The sequence below is a fragment of the Populus trichocarpa genome, chromosome 12 (assembly GCF_000002775.5).
Source record: "Populus trichocarpa isolate Nisqually-1 chromosome 12, P.trichocarpa_v4.1, whole genome shotgun sequence".
In the NCBI taxonomy this organism is placed as follows: domain Eukaryota; kingdom Viridiplantae; phylum Streptophyta; class Magnoliopsida; order Malpighiales; family Salicaceae; genus Populus; species Populus trichocarpa.
Window position 1 is genome coordinate 15,528,196 of NC_037296.2, and position 15,308 is coordinate 15,543,503.

General features: G+C 35.8%; 3 protein-coding genes and 3 non-coding genes across 6 annotated transcripts; 4 read left to right on the forward strand and 2 right to left on the reverse strand.

The window, feature by feature from the left end:
* The first annotated feature begins 672 nt into the window (after nucleotides 1-672).
* On the forward strand, nucleotides 673-4,275 carry LOC7484920 (rRNA 2'-O-methyltransferase fibrillarin 1). The gene is made up of 7 exons (XM_002318767.4): nucleotides 673-885; nucleotides 1,220-1,536; nucleotides 1,697-1,792; nucleotides 1,887-1,964; nucleotides 2,049-2,225; nucleotides 3,730-3,798; nucleotides 3,874-4,275. The coding sequence occupies exons 1-7, from the start codon at nucleotides 870-872 to the stop codon at nucleotides 4,048-4,050; spliced, it is 930 nt and encodes a 309-aa protein (XP_002318803.2). The 5' UTR covers nucleotides 673-869; the 3' UTR covers nucleotides 4,051-4,275.
* LOC112323688 (small nucleolar RNA snoR60) lies at nucleotides 2,724-2,795 on the forward strand. The gene has a single exon (XR_002977179.1). It is a non-coding gene; the product is annotated as a small nucleolar RNA snoR60 (small nucleolar RNA).
* LOC112323689 (small nucleolar RNA snoR60) lies at nucleotides 2,898-2,968 on the forward strand. The gene has a single exon (XR_002977180.1). It is a non-coding gene; the product is annotated as a small nucleolar RNA snoR60 (small nucleolar RNA).
* Nucleotides 4,276-5,058: 783 nt separating the features above from the next.
* TRNAL-CAA (transfer RNA leucine (anticodon CAA)) lies at nucleotides 5,059-5,142 on the reverse strand. Its single transcript has one exon. It is a non-coding gene; the product is annotated as a tRNA-Leu (tRNA).
* A 2,444-nt stretch (nucleotides 5,143-7,586) lies between these two features.
* On the reverse strand, nucleotides 7,587-10,619 carry LOC7484367 (protein DETOXIFICATION 35). Its single transcript, XM_002318168.4, has 6 exons — nucleotides 9,568-10,619; nucleotides 9,405-9,461; nucleotides 8,768-9,006; nucleotides 8,477-8,595; nucleotides 8,263-8,349; nucleotides 7,587-8,168 (listed from the first exon to the last, which is right to left on the reverse strand). The coding sequence occupies exons 1-6, from the start codon at nucleotides 10,524-10,526 to the stop codon at nucleotides 8,082-8,084; spliced, it is 1,548 nt and encodes a 515-aa protein (XP_002318204.4). The 5' UTR covers nucleotides 10,527-10,619; the 3' UTR covers nucleotides 7,587-8,081.
* Nucleotides 10,620-12,613: 1,994 nt separating this feature from the next.
* LOC7484918 (uncharacterized) lies at nucleotides 12,614-14,827 on the forward strand. The gene has a single exon (XM_024582464.2). It carries the CDS (start codon nucleotides 13,369-13,371, stop codon nucleotides 14,569-14,571), a length of 1,203 nt encoding a protein of 400 aa, XP_024438232.2. The 5' UTR covers nucleotides 12,614-13,368; the 3' UTR covers nucleotides 14,572-14,827.
* The last annotated feature ends 481 nt before the right edge of the window (nucleotides 14,828-15,308 follow it).

A 15,308-nucleotide genomic window follows, 5' to 3' on the forward strand; every position in this document is an offset into this window, starting at 1 on the left:
TAGTTTTCATGGAAACATTCCAAAAACCAGTGTTATTCAAGCCGAATAACTTGTTTCAGTAGGTGAAACTCGTTTTGCACTTGCAGTAATGTGCTGTGAAATTCCTTTCTGAATACTGTACCTCTTTGTTCGAATACGTCTCTCATATGACGAGAGACTAGTGCACCCTAAAGTTCCACCGCTCCTCTTTCCCCACTTGACTGGGGGAGGGGGTGAGCTGGTGCAGTTGCAATTTGTATAGAGATAAATAATATCTTATTTATTTCTCATAAATTTAATTAATAACTGTCCTCATGATTTTATTTTGTAAGTTAAAAATCTATGACTAGTAATTAGTAAATAATCCTGAAAGCATATCTGTGGGTCAATTGTTTTCAACTAAAAAAATTCTTACTAAAAAAACTTCAAGACAAAAATGATCTCTTAAATGACACTTGGACATTGGATTATATGATATTAGCATCTCAATTAATAGACGGCCAAGTAAACAGTGGGAAACCAAAAATACAAAGTTTCTTGCAAATTCTAAAAATGTTAGGGATCAATTTGAGAATTGACTAAACTAAAGGGACGACCAAAAGCAAAACACAACATTCGAAGAGAAGGGATGGAGCTATACATGTGGCGGCCTATTACTACTGGGCTTTGACAAACTCAAAGTAACAGTCTTGGTCCATTTACCAAACCTTCTTCAGAGAATAAGGCCATGCCATTCAAAGAAAAAACCCTAAACCCTAAAATCAGACACTATAAAGTGAGGTCGCGTTGAGCGGCAAAAGCTCGGTGTTCGCCTCCCTCCCATCTGTTTGCAGCTCAAGCCTACTTCTTTTCTCTCTACTTTCTTCTAAGTCTTAGCGGCAGAAGCAGAGATGGCTCCCCCAAGAGGTAGATAAAGTTTTTCACTTTTTTCTTGTTGCATGGCTTGATAATTGTGTCGTTTGCTCTCCCAGTTCACAGCTAAAGTGATGACATTTTATCAATGGTTTGTCTTATTATTTACGAAACAAAATCTCTTGTATTTCCTTTAATTCCCGAAAGTATTAAACTTTATAATAAACATTAATACCATCTCTAATGACTTAACTAATCTCTTATTTTTTTTTCTTTTTTTTGGTTGAAGTGGTTTTTTTTTTCTTGCTTTACACTGTATACATTATTGTTTAGAGCATGCCCTGTTTTTTTTTTTTATATATATGTATATGTGTGCATATATGAGCAGGACGAGGTGGCAGTGGTGGTGGGTTCAGGGGAGGCAGAGGTGATGGAGGAGGAAGAGGCAGAGGCAGAGGTTTTGGAGGAGGAAGAGGAGGTGGGGGTGGAAGGGGTAGTGCCATGAAAACCAGAGGTGGTGGGGGAAGAGGCCGTGGTGGTGGAAGAGGCCGTGGGGGTGGAGGAATGAAAGGTGGGAGCAAGGTTGTAGTGGAGCCTCATAGACATGAAGGGGTGTTCATTGCTAAGGGTAAAGAAGATGCTCTTGTTACTAAGAATATGGTTCCTGGTGAAACTGTCTACAATGAGAAGAAGATCTCTGTCCAGGTATTACTTTTGTTCAAATGTTATCTCCATTGATGAAATTGCATCTTTTGTGAAGACTCTGGAATGTTGATTCTCTGTTGCATCAAGTTTCTCTTTTCTTGTTTGGAGAATATGTTGTGCTGTTTTTATTAGTCTTATTAAATCATGCTTTTCTTCTCAGAATGAAGATGGAACTAAAGTTGAATACAGGGTTTGGAACCCCTTCCGATCAAAATTGGCTTCTGCCATTCTTGGTGGTGTTGATGATGTTTGGATCGTAAGTTAATTCAATGGTTTGATAGAATTTGTTTCAAATAACCTGCTTATTGACAATGTGTATTCTCGTCCTTTTGTTTTCTTGTTGTATCAAGAAACCTGGCGCTAAAGTTCTTTACCTGGGTGCTGCTTCTGGCACTACTGTTTCTCATGTATCTGATATTGTTGGCCCTGTAAGTATTATTTATTTGTAAATTATAGTTTCCTTCGTTGTCTACTCATAAGGATGTGGTGTAAAATGTTTAATTTGTTTGTAGACTGGAGTGGTATATGCAGTAGAATTTTCTCACAGAAGTGGCAGAGACTTAGTTAACATGGCAAAGAAACGCACCAATGTAATTCCCATCATTGAAGATGCCAGGCATCCTGCCAAGTACCGCATGCTAGTTGGCATGGTTGATGTGATCTTTTCTGATGTTGCTCAGCCTGATCAGGTTTGCTTCTTTTGTAATTCTGTTCAGATCATTCCTTCTAATGAATTACAGCCCCGCTGTGGAACAACTATCACCCTTTTGGAAAAAAAATTGAAATCTTGTTTTGAATTCTTCAAATGATTTACTACGGAATTATTTGTTTGTACTGAATGAACATGGTTTTTGTGTTTTCTGTTTCTGCCAAGTACTAGCACTAACTCCATTGACAATATCATATTTCACTTATTTCTGTGATAATTAACTATAGTTTGTTCATGTTTTTATTGGTTTTTCACTCCTCTAATTGGCTTCATTATTTGAAAATTTTGAAAGTTTTCTTTTTGGCATATGGCTGGGACTACTGGGGTATCAAATCACTTTCGATCCCCAAGCTTTTGTCTCTCAGTGTCAGTGTTGGCCCAGCAATGTGTTCTCACTGTTGGTTTATTTCATTCAAGGCATTTTAGTTTATTTCTTTTGATACTTTCCACATTGATTGGAATTGAAGCTTATAAGTCCACGCATATGATGAATTTACTCGGATTCCCCTTCAAGACTTAATGGGTGATGTAAAATCGAGTTTCTGATGCTTACTGAAATACCAAGCAGCTTTTCCCCATATCATTGACACTGAAATCCTTTTGAGACTTCTATTATTTTCTTTATTATTACTTGTTTGTAATTTTTAAAATCTAGCATACGATGAAGTACTCGGATTCCCCTTCAAGACATCATGGGTGATGCAAGACCGAGTTTCTGATGCTTGTATGAATCATATAATTTTCTTATTTTCAGTATTTCAAATGTGTCATCTCTCTTTTCTCTCCTGGGCACTTTATTTTTCATCCTTCTTATGTATTTTCAGAAATTTTCTGTGCTTGTTATTCACTGTGTAATTGTGGTCTGCTTTGAAATATACTAGTCTGAGAGTATGAGTGGAGTATCATTATGCGATGCATGGAATGTTATTATGTTTACATTTTATATTGTCAATTGTGCTTGCAGGAAATTGCTGCCATGTTATTTTGCTTTCCTTCGAGTAAATTTTAGCTTTTTTATACATCTTGTTGATACTCTTGTACGAAAAAGGGAGCTTTAATTGATCAAATCCATGTGATTTTTATCCATTGTCATGTAAATGCAACTTTTTGTTAGAGGCAGCAGTATTTAATATTCACGTCTAGAAATGTCTAAAAGCTTGCACTATGTATATATTTGGGATACCCGTAAGGATGTTTTAGTGGCTAGCTTCATTATGACAGATGTCTGTTTATGTTTCAATTAAATATCTATATAGCCTTGTGTTCGGTCTGTGATTATCAATTTGCCATTGTAAAATGTGTCAAAGCTCCCATGTATCATGCTAGTTTAGCTCATTCCCTGACTAGAACGGTCACTGGACCTGTAAAAAATATTAGCATTGGTTTGATTGCTTTTGACTATATTGCATAGCCCATTGTCAAATGATTATGTACGTTCTTTCAATCCTTTTTGACTGAGGTATGTAAGTCGTGCGCTTCTGCAGGCAAGGATTTTAGCACTCAATGCTTCCTATTTTCTGAAGTCTGGGGGTCATTTTGTTATTTCAATAAAGGTTGGCCTTTTATTTCCCGACTACCAACTTTGCCTTCGTCCTGCTCTTGTATTGATGTGATTATTTTGTGACCAGGCAAATTGCATAGATTCCACTGTCCCTGCCGAGGCAGTATTTGAAAGTGAAGTGAAAAAGATGGTGCAGGAGCAGTTGAAGCCTACTGAACAGGTGACCCTCGAGCCGTTTGAGCGAGACCATGCCTGTGTGGTTGGTGGCTACCGTATGCCAAAGAAACAGAAAGTTGCTGCTTAGGGATTTAGGCTGTATTGTTTCGCATTGCTCTTTAGGAATTAGAGGGGACAAGAAAGCAAATGTGAAGTTTTGAGGGTATTTTTCTCTATTCATCTTTGTTTGTAACGAATTGATATCGAATTTAAGTGAAACTGAGTAGCAGTGTTTGATGGTGAAGTAAGGAAATGAACAGTACACATCTCTTTATCTTAGTTCGAGCGCCTTCACGTGGCGACGCTTTATTTTTGGACTCTAGCAACTAACTGGATCGATACTTTTCACCTTGTGTTTGGACTCTAGAACAGAAATCTTTAGAGGGAAATAGCATGATTTAAAGTGTCGTGAACTCTCAAGTTGAATGTCCTGTGAAAAATCACAGTGAGGAAAGAGGAGGAGAAAAAAAAGAGAGAGATCATAGAGGCATATACTGAAGTTGCTTTAGTGACTGCACTACTGGTGTTGTTAGAAATATACTAGGATAATATTGTCAATTGTGATTGAAGTCGAATCATTCAAAAAGAAGCCAGCTCTGTCATCTTTGGAAGGTTTGCAGGTTTATGTGGCTTGTTTTATTCATTGTTGGTTACTCTTTTTTTTTTATATATAATTAGATTTGTTTTATCAAGATTTTTTTAATGATATTAATATTGTCATCATTGGCATGTTTTTGAAAAGTCATTCTTTATTTGTTTTTTCTTTCCTCTTTAATCTAAATTATATCAAAATACTTTATAATTTGAATATGCTAATAACAAAATTAAATTTTAAAAATTAAAATGTATTATTTTTATATATTTTTAAATAAAAAACAGTTTAAAAATCAATCTCAATCCCAATTACTTAAACCCAAACCAGCTGCCTGAACAGGGTGATTGAGAGATGTGGGGGGGGGGGGGGGGGGGGGAGTAAATAATTTTCAATTTTTAGAAGGCTCTGGTATTTGAAATGAAAAAACAAAAAACAAAAAGTTTCATGAAGCACAATTAATTCACATAATTACACTGTAATATACACAGCTTAAACGTCATATGTCAGAAGTGGGATTTGAACCCACGCCCTCTCACGAGGACCAGAACTTGAGTCTGGCGCCTTAGACCACTCGGCCATCCTTACCTTTTGTAGTATTGGTTACTTCATTCTATATTCATGTGATCTCTTTCATGTGTGTTAGACACCAATCAATTAGTTACACGTAATGTTATTATATGCATGTAAATATATATTTATTGCTAATAAAGGCTTAATTTATCTATAATATTCATATAATATTAAATCAAAAAATTTAATATTTGATTTATGAGTTTAGAGTAAATATAAAATTCATGGAACAAAAATGCTTTACAAAGAAAATTATAAAATTGTTATAATTATGAGATTCTTATTGCATCAAAACATTGTTCCTAAGATGTTCTTGGTCGATGCTCTATTAAATATTAAACATTTATTAGAGCCCTATAGACCGATACATATTATATTATTATTTTTATGAAAGGAAGTAGCTGTTTTTATAAATTGAGGTATAAGAGATACCTAAAACTATATGTAAGTGTTTGTCATAAGATATTTACACAGAATTGACCTGCATGACAATTTCATATGGAGAGATCACCCATGTTGTAACATCCCCATATCTGGGATAAAACAACAATCACATGGCGAATAGAAAACAAGGTAATATATATATGAAAATCTACTAAAATTTCGGCAGAGTCTCCCCTATATCGGGAGGTCCCAAGTTATCGACATATAACCTGTTTACACTTCTAATATTTCACATCTCATAACTCAATCACGATCCAATTGTCCTGGGTCTCAATCCCGCAAACATCATTATCATCACAACTATAATATTTATAACATACATTGAACAACAAATATCATTATAGAGGAATAAATGAGATAAAATGTATACATGGACACAATCGTATGAAGTTCAGAGTTAAGATTATCTATTCAAGTTTAAACATCAATTACACAAATTAAGTTATATAAAAGTTGTAATATTACAAAATACAAGGATATACTCCCTAGAACCAAGATTATAAAAGGTGAACATAAGTTAGGATCTACTCCTGTCATGCATGCGATGGTCCTGAAACAAAATACATATTATTGAAATATGAATATTACAATAAATACAACAACACAAATATCCAATAATTTAAAAAGACAAACATGCATTCATATTCTATTCACTTCTCCCTTTTGGTTTTCATTGGAACTTTTTCTCATTCAACTACTAAAAATCGTTTCCTCTTCCATTATCAACCTCCATTCAAGATTTCATAAGATCAACCACGATTATTTCCGCCTAACACATTACCGATACCAATTTCACCGGTATCATCATCACCCTGTGGGAGTCGATGCACAACGATCCCTTTATTCGGGACCCTAATATACACTAAATATATGTTAGTCGTTGCAAGGTGATCCCCTTACTCGGGATCCTAACATACACTAAATATATGCTAGCCAATACATGACGATCCCCTTACCCGGGATCCTAACATATACTAAATAAATGTTAGTCAAACATGGTGATCTTAACATAAATGTATGTTAGACAAAACATGGTGCTAGTTCATGCCCCATAACACATTTCTCATTTTTCATTTGTTAACGATAATCTCATCACTTGGCAGTTCACAAAAGAACCATTCACCTTGAATAGACATACATTTATAATACTATCCAAAATATCAACATCATTACGCAAACTTTCATCCTTTCCCATAATATCCAACATTCCTTAATTCACATTTCAAATTAATAACATCTTAAATCATGGAATTTAAATAGAAAGTACATGTGCGGATCACCTACCTGCAGTAGAAACTCTACTCATGCTCCTCTACTGCTGCTAGGAATATCCTACATCGAGAGAAGAGTGTCTAGAATCAGGACATATTAAGGCAGTACTAGACGTCGACAACAACACAAGCAGGCATCAACTTCAACTAACCCTCTCATCTAAGCACGAAGCAACTCTCTAGAGATTTTGAGCTAAGTTTTTAAGACATGCCATTGCTAATTTCTTTCAAGATCGATGGTTGTGGAACTTTCCAGTAATGGAGTTTCTGTGTTGTTTACCCATGATTGCTCCTTTCTTTCTTTCACTTAAAGAATTAGTTAAGTAATTCTTTCAAACTAGTCGGGATGACGAGTTTCAAAAACTTCCCATATATTTTCATGATTATGAAATTATTCACCGTATCACTGCATTTTGAACCTCGTTAACTTTCACTCTAATATATATTATATTAGTCGTTTGAGCTGCACTGATTAATTAATCATAAGATAAAATTGATACCTCTGCGCGTCGGTCTTTAATTTTTAATATATATGCATCTCAAAATTTATATATGGGATGTCGCAAGATATTTTTAATTCGATTTAATTTTATAGCAATTAAAACAGGCATTCATTAAAAAAAGAAGAAGCCAAAATCCTCTTCTTTTTTTTTTTTTAATAAAAGATGTTTAATTCTTATCAAATATTCAATGAGCATTTCTTTTTCAGAATTCTACATATTAGATTTATATATTACCATCGGATAACTTTTCAAATATCATCTTAATAATTCCATGAACAACAATACAATACAAGTTGATTGGGATGTAACCTTGTCAACATACTTCCCTTTAAAAAAGAGGATGGAGTCGAACTCGTGTTAGTTGAGTTGCAGTTGCTTTGACACTAAGAGAAGCGCTAGCAGAAAAGTTCCCTTCAACAAAACTTTTCATGTCCTACGTCGAAAGCAGTCCATACATATTATAATATTACACTTGTTCTGGCTATTAATTCAATGAGCATCGAAAGTGCTAGCTATTTATTATTATTATTGTTTCAAGATAACCAATGGCAAATTCAGCAGGTTTTTCTCTTTCAAAACAACGAATCTTTCTCTTCTGTTGACTGATATTTTGACTGATTGTTTGATTTCCTACGTAAGTTGTACCGCTGGAAGACTTGATCATGAGTCGAGACGAAGAGAGCCATGCATTATTCTACTTCTTAATTAAAGATGTATTAATTAATGGTCAGCTGCTTCACGCTCCGTTAGCACCTATACGATCATCATTATTGTTGATATCCTGGCCACCCCACTTCCTCATGCGTTCTGCTGTTTCTGCAACCTGCATTTCATATATAATTTAGCATTTACTTGTCACGAATTAGGTAGCTATTAACTTGTTTATGGAAAGAAACCGGAGGAGAGGGAATTCTGACCTCCTTTTTCCAGTTGGTTTTGTAGAGTACAATCAAGAGCAGCAAGGTCTGCAAAGCAGTTCCGCCTAGCATGCCACCCCATACGCCCTAGATGATCGATCACATATGGATTGTAGAGCATAATTAGTAGTGTTATATACTGGCCATTTAACTATTAGTGGAAGCACATGGTCTGATAATCTGCTTACTAGCTACTACTCGATCGGGCACATACCTCGACTCCCAACTTTGCTCTGTAACCAAGCAGGTAGCCAAGGGGGAGCCCAAAAACATAATAACAACCAATGTTGATATAGGCCACTAATGCTTGCCACCCACCACCAATAGCAACACCTGCGCGTGTCATGAGCATGCTTGATCTAATTAAATTGATGATTAAATTAAGGGGATGAGTACTGAAATTAAGATAGATTAATTCGATGGATGACGACAGGTAGTCATTGTAAATTTCTTGCAAGCAGCCAAATTAATTAACCATGCTGGTATGTCCTCGTACGTAGCCCACCTGATATCACTGGCTGGACACTGTTAAGAACCATGGTGATGGCTAGAATGAATGCTAGTTTGGAGGTAGCTACTTGCATCTCCTTGTTGCTTGTGAAGATGTAGGCAAAATAGTCCTTGGCTACCAACACAACAGCCATCAGAATGAGCCCAATCACAAGTGACTGAAACACAGTCACCATGACCGAGTATTTTGCAGCTCTTGGATGCCCCAATCCAAGCTCATTCGAGACACGAACGCTGAAATTAATTAATTAATTAATATATATACATTCATTTAAGCTGAAATCATAATCATACACTCCATCGAGATAACATATCAAGGATCTCGAAATCAATTAATTAAAACAGGCAGAAGTTGCACTGTCTAATGCACTGTATCTTGCAATAACTCTGAAATTAAATGTTATAGAATGGGTGATCTCCTGGAATTATTATTTATGCATCCCAACCCGTATGCAAGCTCATGTCCAGGAGTGTGTACGCAACCAAAGCAATAAGAAAAGAAAAGAGCACCGATGTATACACTCATGAGACAGGCAAGTAGAATCCATATTCATAATCATAGATGATTGATTATCACCAGAATTTAGCAAATGCAAATATATATTGAGTTGAGCACACTAAATTAATTTTACCTTATAGCAGCATTTATTCCAAGGAACAACATTAGTTCAAGGCCATTGATATTCAAGCTGAAATATATACAATTCAGAAGATTAACAACAAGTTAAAATCAAGCTAAGATTGATTAATAATTAATTGATATAACAATGATTAGGATGATGATGAATGACTGACCAGATGGTAAGGGCACCAACAGCAATGACTGCGTTACTAAGATGTCCAGTGAGAATAACAATACTCATCATATACCAGAGCTCCAGGCAAAGCATGACAGCTGAAGCTAGTGAGAGGGTGACGAAGGACCAAATATCCTTAAATGCAGCCCAAGAAAACCCACGCCATCCTTCCTTACACCAGCCCATCACGTACACAGCTTGAGCCAGAGCAGTTGACCATCCAGTAAGGTCTAAAGCGATTGCTGCTCCAGTGGCGCCCCAACCAAGCTTATAGATGAAGAGCCAAAGCCAAAAAGCGTGTAGAAGGAGAGTCGCAAAGGCAATACAGGCAAGTACTCCAACCTTGCGTTGAGCTTGAAGGAACTTTTGGGTAGGGAAATAGATAGCCAGTGAAAATAAATTAGGTATGCCTACGATGGTGAATTTTCCGGCAAGGTCCGAAAGATCATCTTCTTGGCCAATGACTTTGAGGATAGGAGCGGAAAAAATGTAAATGGGCAAGAGGACGACACAACTGACGAATAAGATGATGGCTGATCTTTGCAAGTAAACACCGAGCATATGAACTTGACCAGCACCAAAAGCTTGACCACAGAGGGTCTCGAGGGCACTGCCCATACCAAGAAGGAAGCCGAAAGCGAAGGTCATGATGACAGAGAGGGAAACAGAAACGGCAGAGAGTTGCAAGTTTCCAAGATGGCCAACAAAGATAGAGGTTAAAGTGTTGGTACCATACTGACAGAGCAGAGTGATGGCAATAGGACCGCCAATCTTCCATAACTTAACAGTCTCTTTCCAAAATACGAACTTCATAAAGTCTTTGAAAGTCTTGGAAACTGCAGGTGAGTAGTCTCCTTCTGCTTCTGCTTCTTGTGGTGCTGCTGGTGCAGGTAATGGTGACGACGACGACGACGAAGATCCATTATTGAGCTGCAGAAGTGGTGTCGTGCTCTCCATATTAAGGATATGTATATATATGGTAACAATATATCAAGGAAATGAGTGATATGGAAGTTTTGTGTTTCGGTCTTTCTTGATATATACTTTTAAGAAGAAGATTATTGATTATATATATATATATATATATATATATATATATATATATATATATATAGAGAGAGAGAGAGAGAGAGAGAGAGAGAGAGAGAGAGAGTTGAAAGTTAGGTTGGATGAAACTAGTTAAGGACTTTGTATGATATTTATTTTACTTTGGACAGTAGTGATCAGCAGCAGGCAACAGCTTTTTGTCTGTTTGTCCGAAGCAATTAAGGAATGATCTCAGTAGAAAACGTGATATATTTATATTCATGAGGAGGAAGGATGAAGATGGAGATGGAGCAGAGTGCTAGTGGTTTGTTTTATCAGTACGTAACTGTGGTTCTACGTGGAACTGGAACCAGTTGGGGGTCACAGCAATGAAGGAGCGACCAGTCAAACCGGCAGTCTATACATGGAATGGAAATAATGTTTTGTCTGTTTGTCCATTGTATCCATGGAAGTGGAGTAGCTACCACCTATTTGGATTATTGGAGCTTTTTAATTGGCCTTGTTTGAGCATCTCCAACAGAAAGGCAAAATGAGTACTCAAATGTTAAAAATTATCCAGCTTTTTTTTCTTCATTTCTTCACTTTAGCTATTTATTACGTGAAGAGTCATTTCTATATTTTCTTGTAGAAATAGCAAAAACAAATGATTGTTAGTCAACGATTATTTTTATAGCAATTTTTTTTTTTAAATGTAGAAGGAAAGAGCTTGTAGATTTTAAAATTTTGTATTATGCCTCACCCTTCTATCAAATTTAAAAAAACAAGAATCAATTATTTTCCGGTTAATTAATAACATCGGTTGTGTTAATTAGTTGAAATTAAAAGGTATGCTTGTTTAAAAACTTTTTCTATTTTTTTTTATATCTCTTGATTTTTTAGATCTTTTGTTGTTAATTTAATATTTGTGATGATTTTTATTTCTTTGTTATTTTATGTTTTTAATATGGGTTAAGGAAGACAATTTTTATTTATGCTGTTATCTTTGATAAAATTGAGAGGAATTAATAATGATAGTTGATATTGATAAAAATATAAAATTTAAAATGTTGGCGGCTATTTTTTCAAAATTTAAAATTTTAAAATTTAAAATGTTGGCGGTCATTTTTTCAAAACTTGAATTTTTTTTTAAAAAATTGAAAATTAAAATTTAAAATGTTGACGGTTTTTTTCAAAGTTTGAATTTGAATTTACTTTTAAAAAATTAAAATTTTAACAATAACATATAAAACTTAAAATTAAAAATATTCATATAAATAAATTTTAAATTATATCTTTTAACTTTCATATTACTTCATTAATTTTATATTACTTTTATAAATTACTCATATTAATTATATAATTAATAACATCATAATTATACTATATATAAAATATCTAAATTAATTATATAATTATATTAAAATTAATTTAACATGAAATATATTAAAATATAATTGGCTTTTCTAAATAGTTTTTTACCATTGGAATGTATATAATCAAAAAAGCTATATTTACACTATTCAAAAAGCCATTTTTTTCATTTAACTCTTTAATATAGTATTTTCCCTTGGAGATGCTCTTAGTGGTTTTTTTTTTATAAAACAATATATAAATTAAAATGATATATTATTATTATTTTTTAAAATTAATTTTTAATAGCAATATATTCAAATAATATAGAATATTAAAAAATAATAATGTTTTTTAAAAGTTTTTAAAAAGCAAAGAAAAAAAATCGCTCGTAAGTCGTAACTAACGTTCCGTTCCATCAAAGTCATGACATGCATGTTCTCGTTCAGTACGTGCCACTCCCACTCATCAGTCAACACACAACGAATTTTCCTTTCCCTTGACATAATGTTTGCATTCAGGGTCGGATCGTCAGAGAGTAGAAATCCGTATGGTAAGATTAGATCTTGCCTGAGAAAACAAGTTAGGAATGGCTTCTTCTTCTTCTTCTTCTGTTTTTTTTTTGAACTGTCCTTGCGTTCATCCTTGGGCATGGGCTAAAAGCTAGGCCTTGGGTACTTCGAGAAGGGGGAAATATACCTGTCATCATTTCCATTAAAAACTGGATAGCATACCACGGTCAGTATAATCAAGCAAAACATCCAAAGATGGATTGCTTGTGAAAGCACCGGCCATGCATGTAGAAGATAGATTCAACATTCCAGCTCATTTCAATGCAATCTTCCTTCATCCAACAGAGCTTCGTTTCCTGTCTTGCATCTATGCAAGAAGCCTCTGTCAATCCCACCATCAAACAATGAATTGAATTCAGCTTCCAGTGTTGCTGTCTTTGTGGAGTTATCTGACTCTATTCAGAAAGAGATCTTCATGGGGCTTATGGGCCACGTACTGGCACCCGCTAGACATGCTTGGTCGCATTTTGCTCCAATTACAGTAGTTGGAACTTGGAACTACAACTACCCACCTTGACACCTTGTATATGTGTGTGCGTGTCCTAAAATCATAAACGGGCCATCCATTGTTTATATTAGAGGAGGTATTGTTTAGCCCAATATTCTCTCAGGTTAATCTTTACTTACTCAGCCCAAATCGTCCATCAAACTCAGCCCATCTCTACTCCACTCTGAACCCTGAAGTTCATCTTTAAAATACTCAAAACCCTAACCTCAAACTGCTAGCTATCCTCTCTTAAACCCTAAATCACACGCGTACTGCTTGTTCACACTGCACTGATCTGATAGTGATAACCAACAGCAGCTTGCAGGTTTACCTCCCCTTCTTCAACTGTCACCGTCTGTCCATTATGGCAGCCCTTCCAACACCATCTGGTTTTAGCCCCAAAACCGTGGAGAAAGCTGTGAACGCTCTTCTCAAATGGAGATCGTCCAAATTGAATACCCAAAAGCCTCAACTACTGGAACATGACGAGTTTGTCTACCTTATCTTAACCCTCAAAAAGATCCCACATAAGGGTGTCAGCCGCATCAACGCCCACAAAATCCCTCTCCCTTGCCCCTTAACCAACCCTCTAACTGAAGCCCCTGAGCTCTGCTTAATCATCGATGACAGACCCAAATCAGGCCTCAATAAAGATGCTGCCAAGAAGAAGATTCAAAACGACAACATACCCATCTCCAAAATCATCAAGATTTCCAAGCTCAAGACCGATTACCGTCCTTTTGAGGCCAAGAGGAAACTCTGTGATTCTTATGATATGTTCTTTGCTGATAAAAGGGTGGTTCCTCTCTTGCCTAAGATGTTAGGGAAACAGTTTTTTAAGAAGAAGAAGATTCCGATGACTTTGGATTTGAAGCACCAAAATTGGAAGGAGCAGATTGACAAGGCGTGTGGGTCTGCCTTGTTGTTCCTGAGGACTGGAACTTGTAGTGTGGTGAAGGTAGGGAGGATTTCGATGAGTAGAGAGGAGATTTCCAAAAATGTGATGGCTGCTATTAATGGGATCGCGGAGATTGTGCCCAGGAAGTGGGGTGGTATTAGGTCTTTCCATTTGAAGTTGCTTGATAGCCTGGCTTTGCCTGTTTATCAGGCAGTTCCTGATTTGAAGTTGAAGATTGATGGTAGTGCAAAAGAGCAGGAGGAGGAGGATGTGGTCGCTGAGGAGGAAGATAAGGTTAAAGAGGGGAAAATTGGGAAAAAGAAGGGAAGGATACATGAGGTTAGATATATGGATAATAACGATGATGGTCGGGTTGTTGATGAGGATGAATTGGGGAGTGTCTTTGAAGGGGATATTGATAACCATGCTGATGATGATGTTGAAAAGGGCAGTGATGAATTATTGAATAAGAAGAGAAAGATGGGAGATAATAAAGGGAAAGGTGAGAAGAAGGTAGCTAAATTGAAGAAAGAAGATGGTTTCAAGCAAAAGAAAGCAAAGAATGAAGATGTTACCAAGCAAAAGAAGATAAAGAAAAATGCTTTGGCTTTAGAGAGTGGGGGAATGCAAGTGAAGGATAACAAGAAGAAGAAAAGATTGGCTGCATAATGATTGAATGCCGCTTCCTGGAGAGTCGACACAAGGAAATTTGCTGCTTGCTTAACTTGGAGAGAATCAGTGCATGGTTGTATGCCTGTCCTTTTAGCAGATTTGGTCTGAGGTTTTAATTATGGTATTCATGATGTCAACTTTTTTTTTAGTTTATTTATATTCAGAAATTTAATATGAATGTTTTTTTTCTCCTTAATTATGTTTCTTGATTATGGAGAACAGATAGAATGGTAATTTGATAGTCAGTCTTTCATTGGATAGAGTTCAAATTTACTTTCTTATCTCCTAAATTGTAAGTTTTCTGCATGATGGGTGGAATGCAGTTTGAGTTCAAATGTTGCATAAACTAGAATTAGGCTTATTTATTTATACTGATATTTCAACTTAGTGGTTCCATATGTTGGCTTGCAAGCAAACTGGAAGTAGTTGGTCGTCTGATATGAATTGTGTCAGACATACTTGCGGATTGGATAGGGAACTTGCTCCTAACATGTAGTGTTGCGAACTTGCAGAATACCGGTTTCTGAGGAAATTGTGAGCCATAGGAGGCTTAAAAAATGACATGCAGTTAGGAGGAGGCAAAAAAATAGAAAAGAAAAAAAGGTTACCGAGGAGAGGGATTTTTGAGATGGGATCTTATAGTGTCAAAGCAGCTCTGCACTTAGAGACTGATCCTATTCGATCTGATTGTTCTAGATGCTGTCAATCTCTAATTTGATTGTCTTAATTCTCAA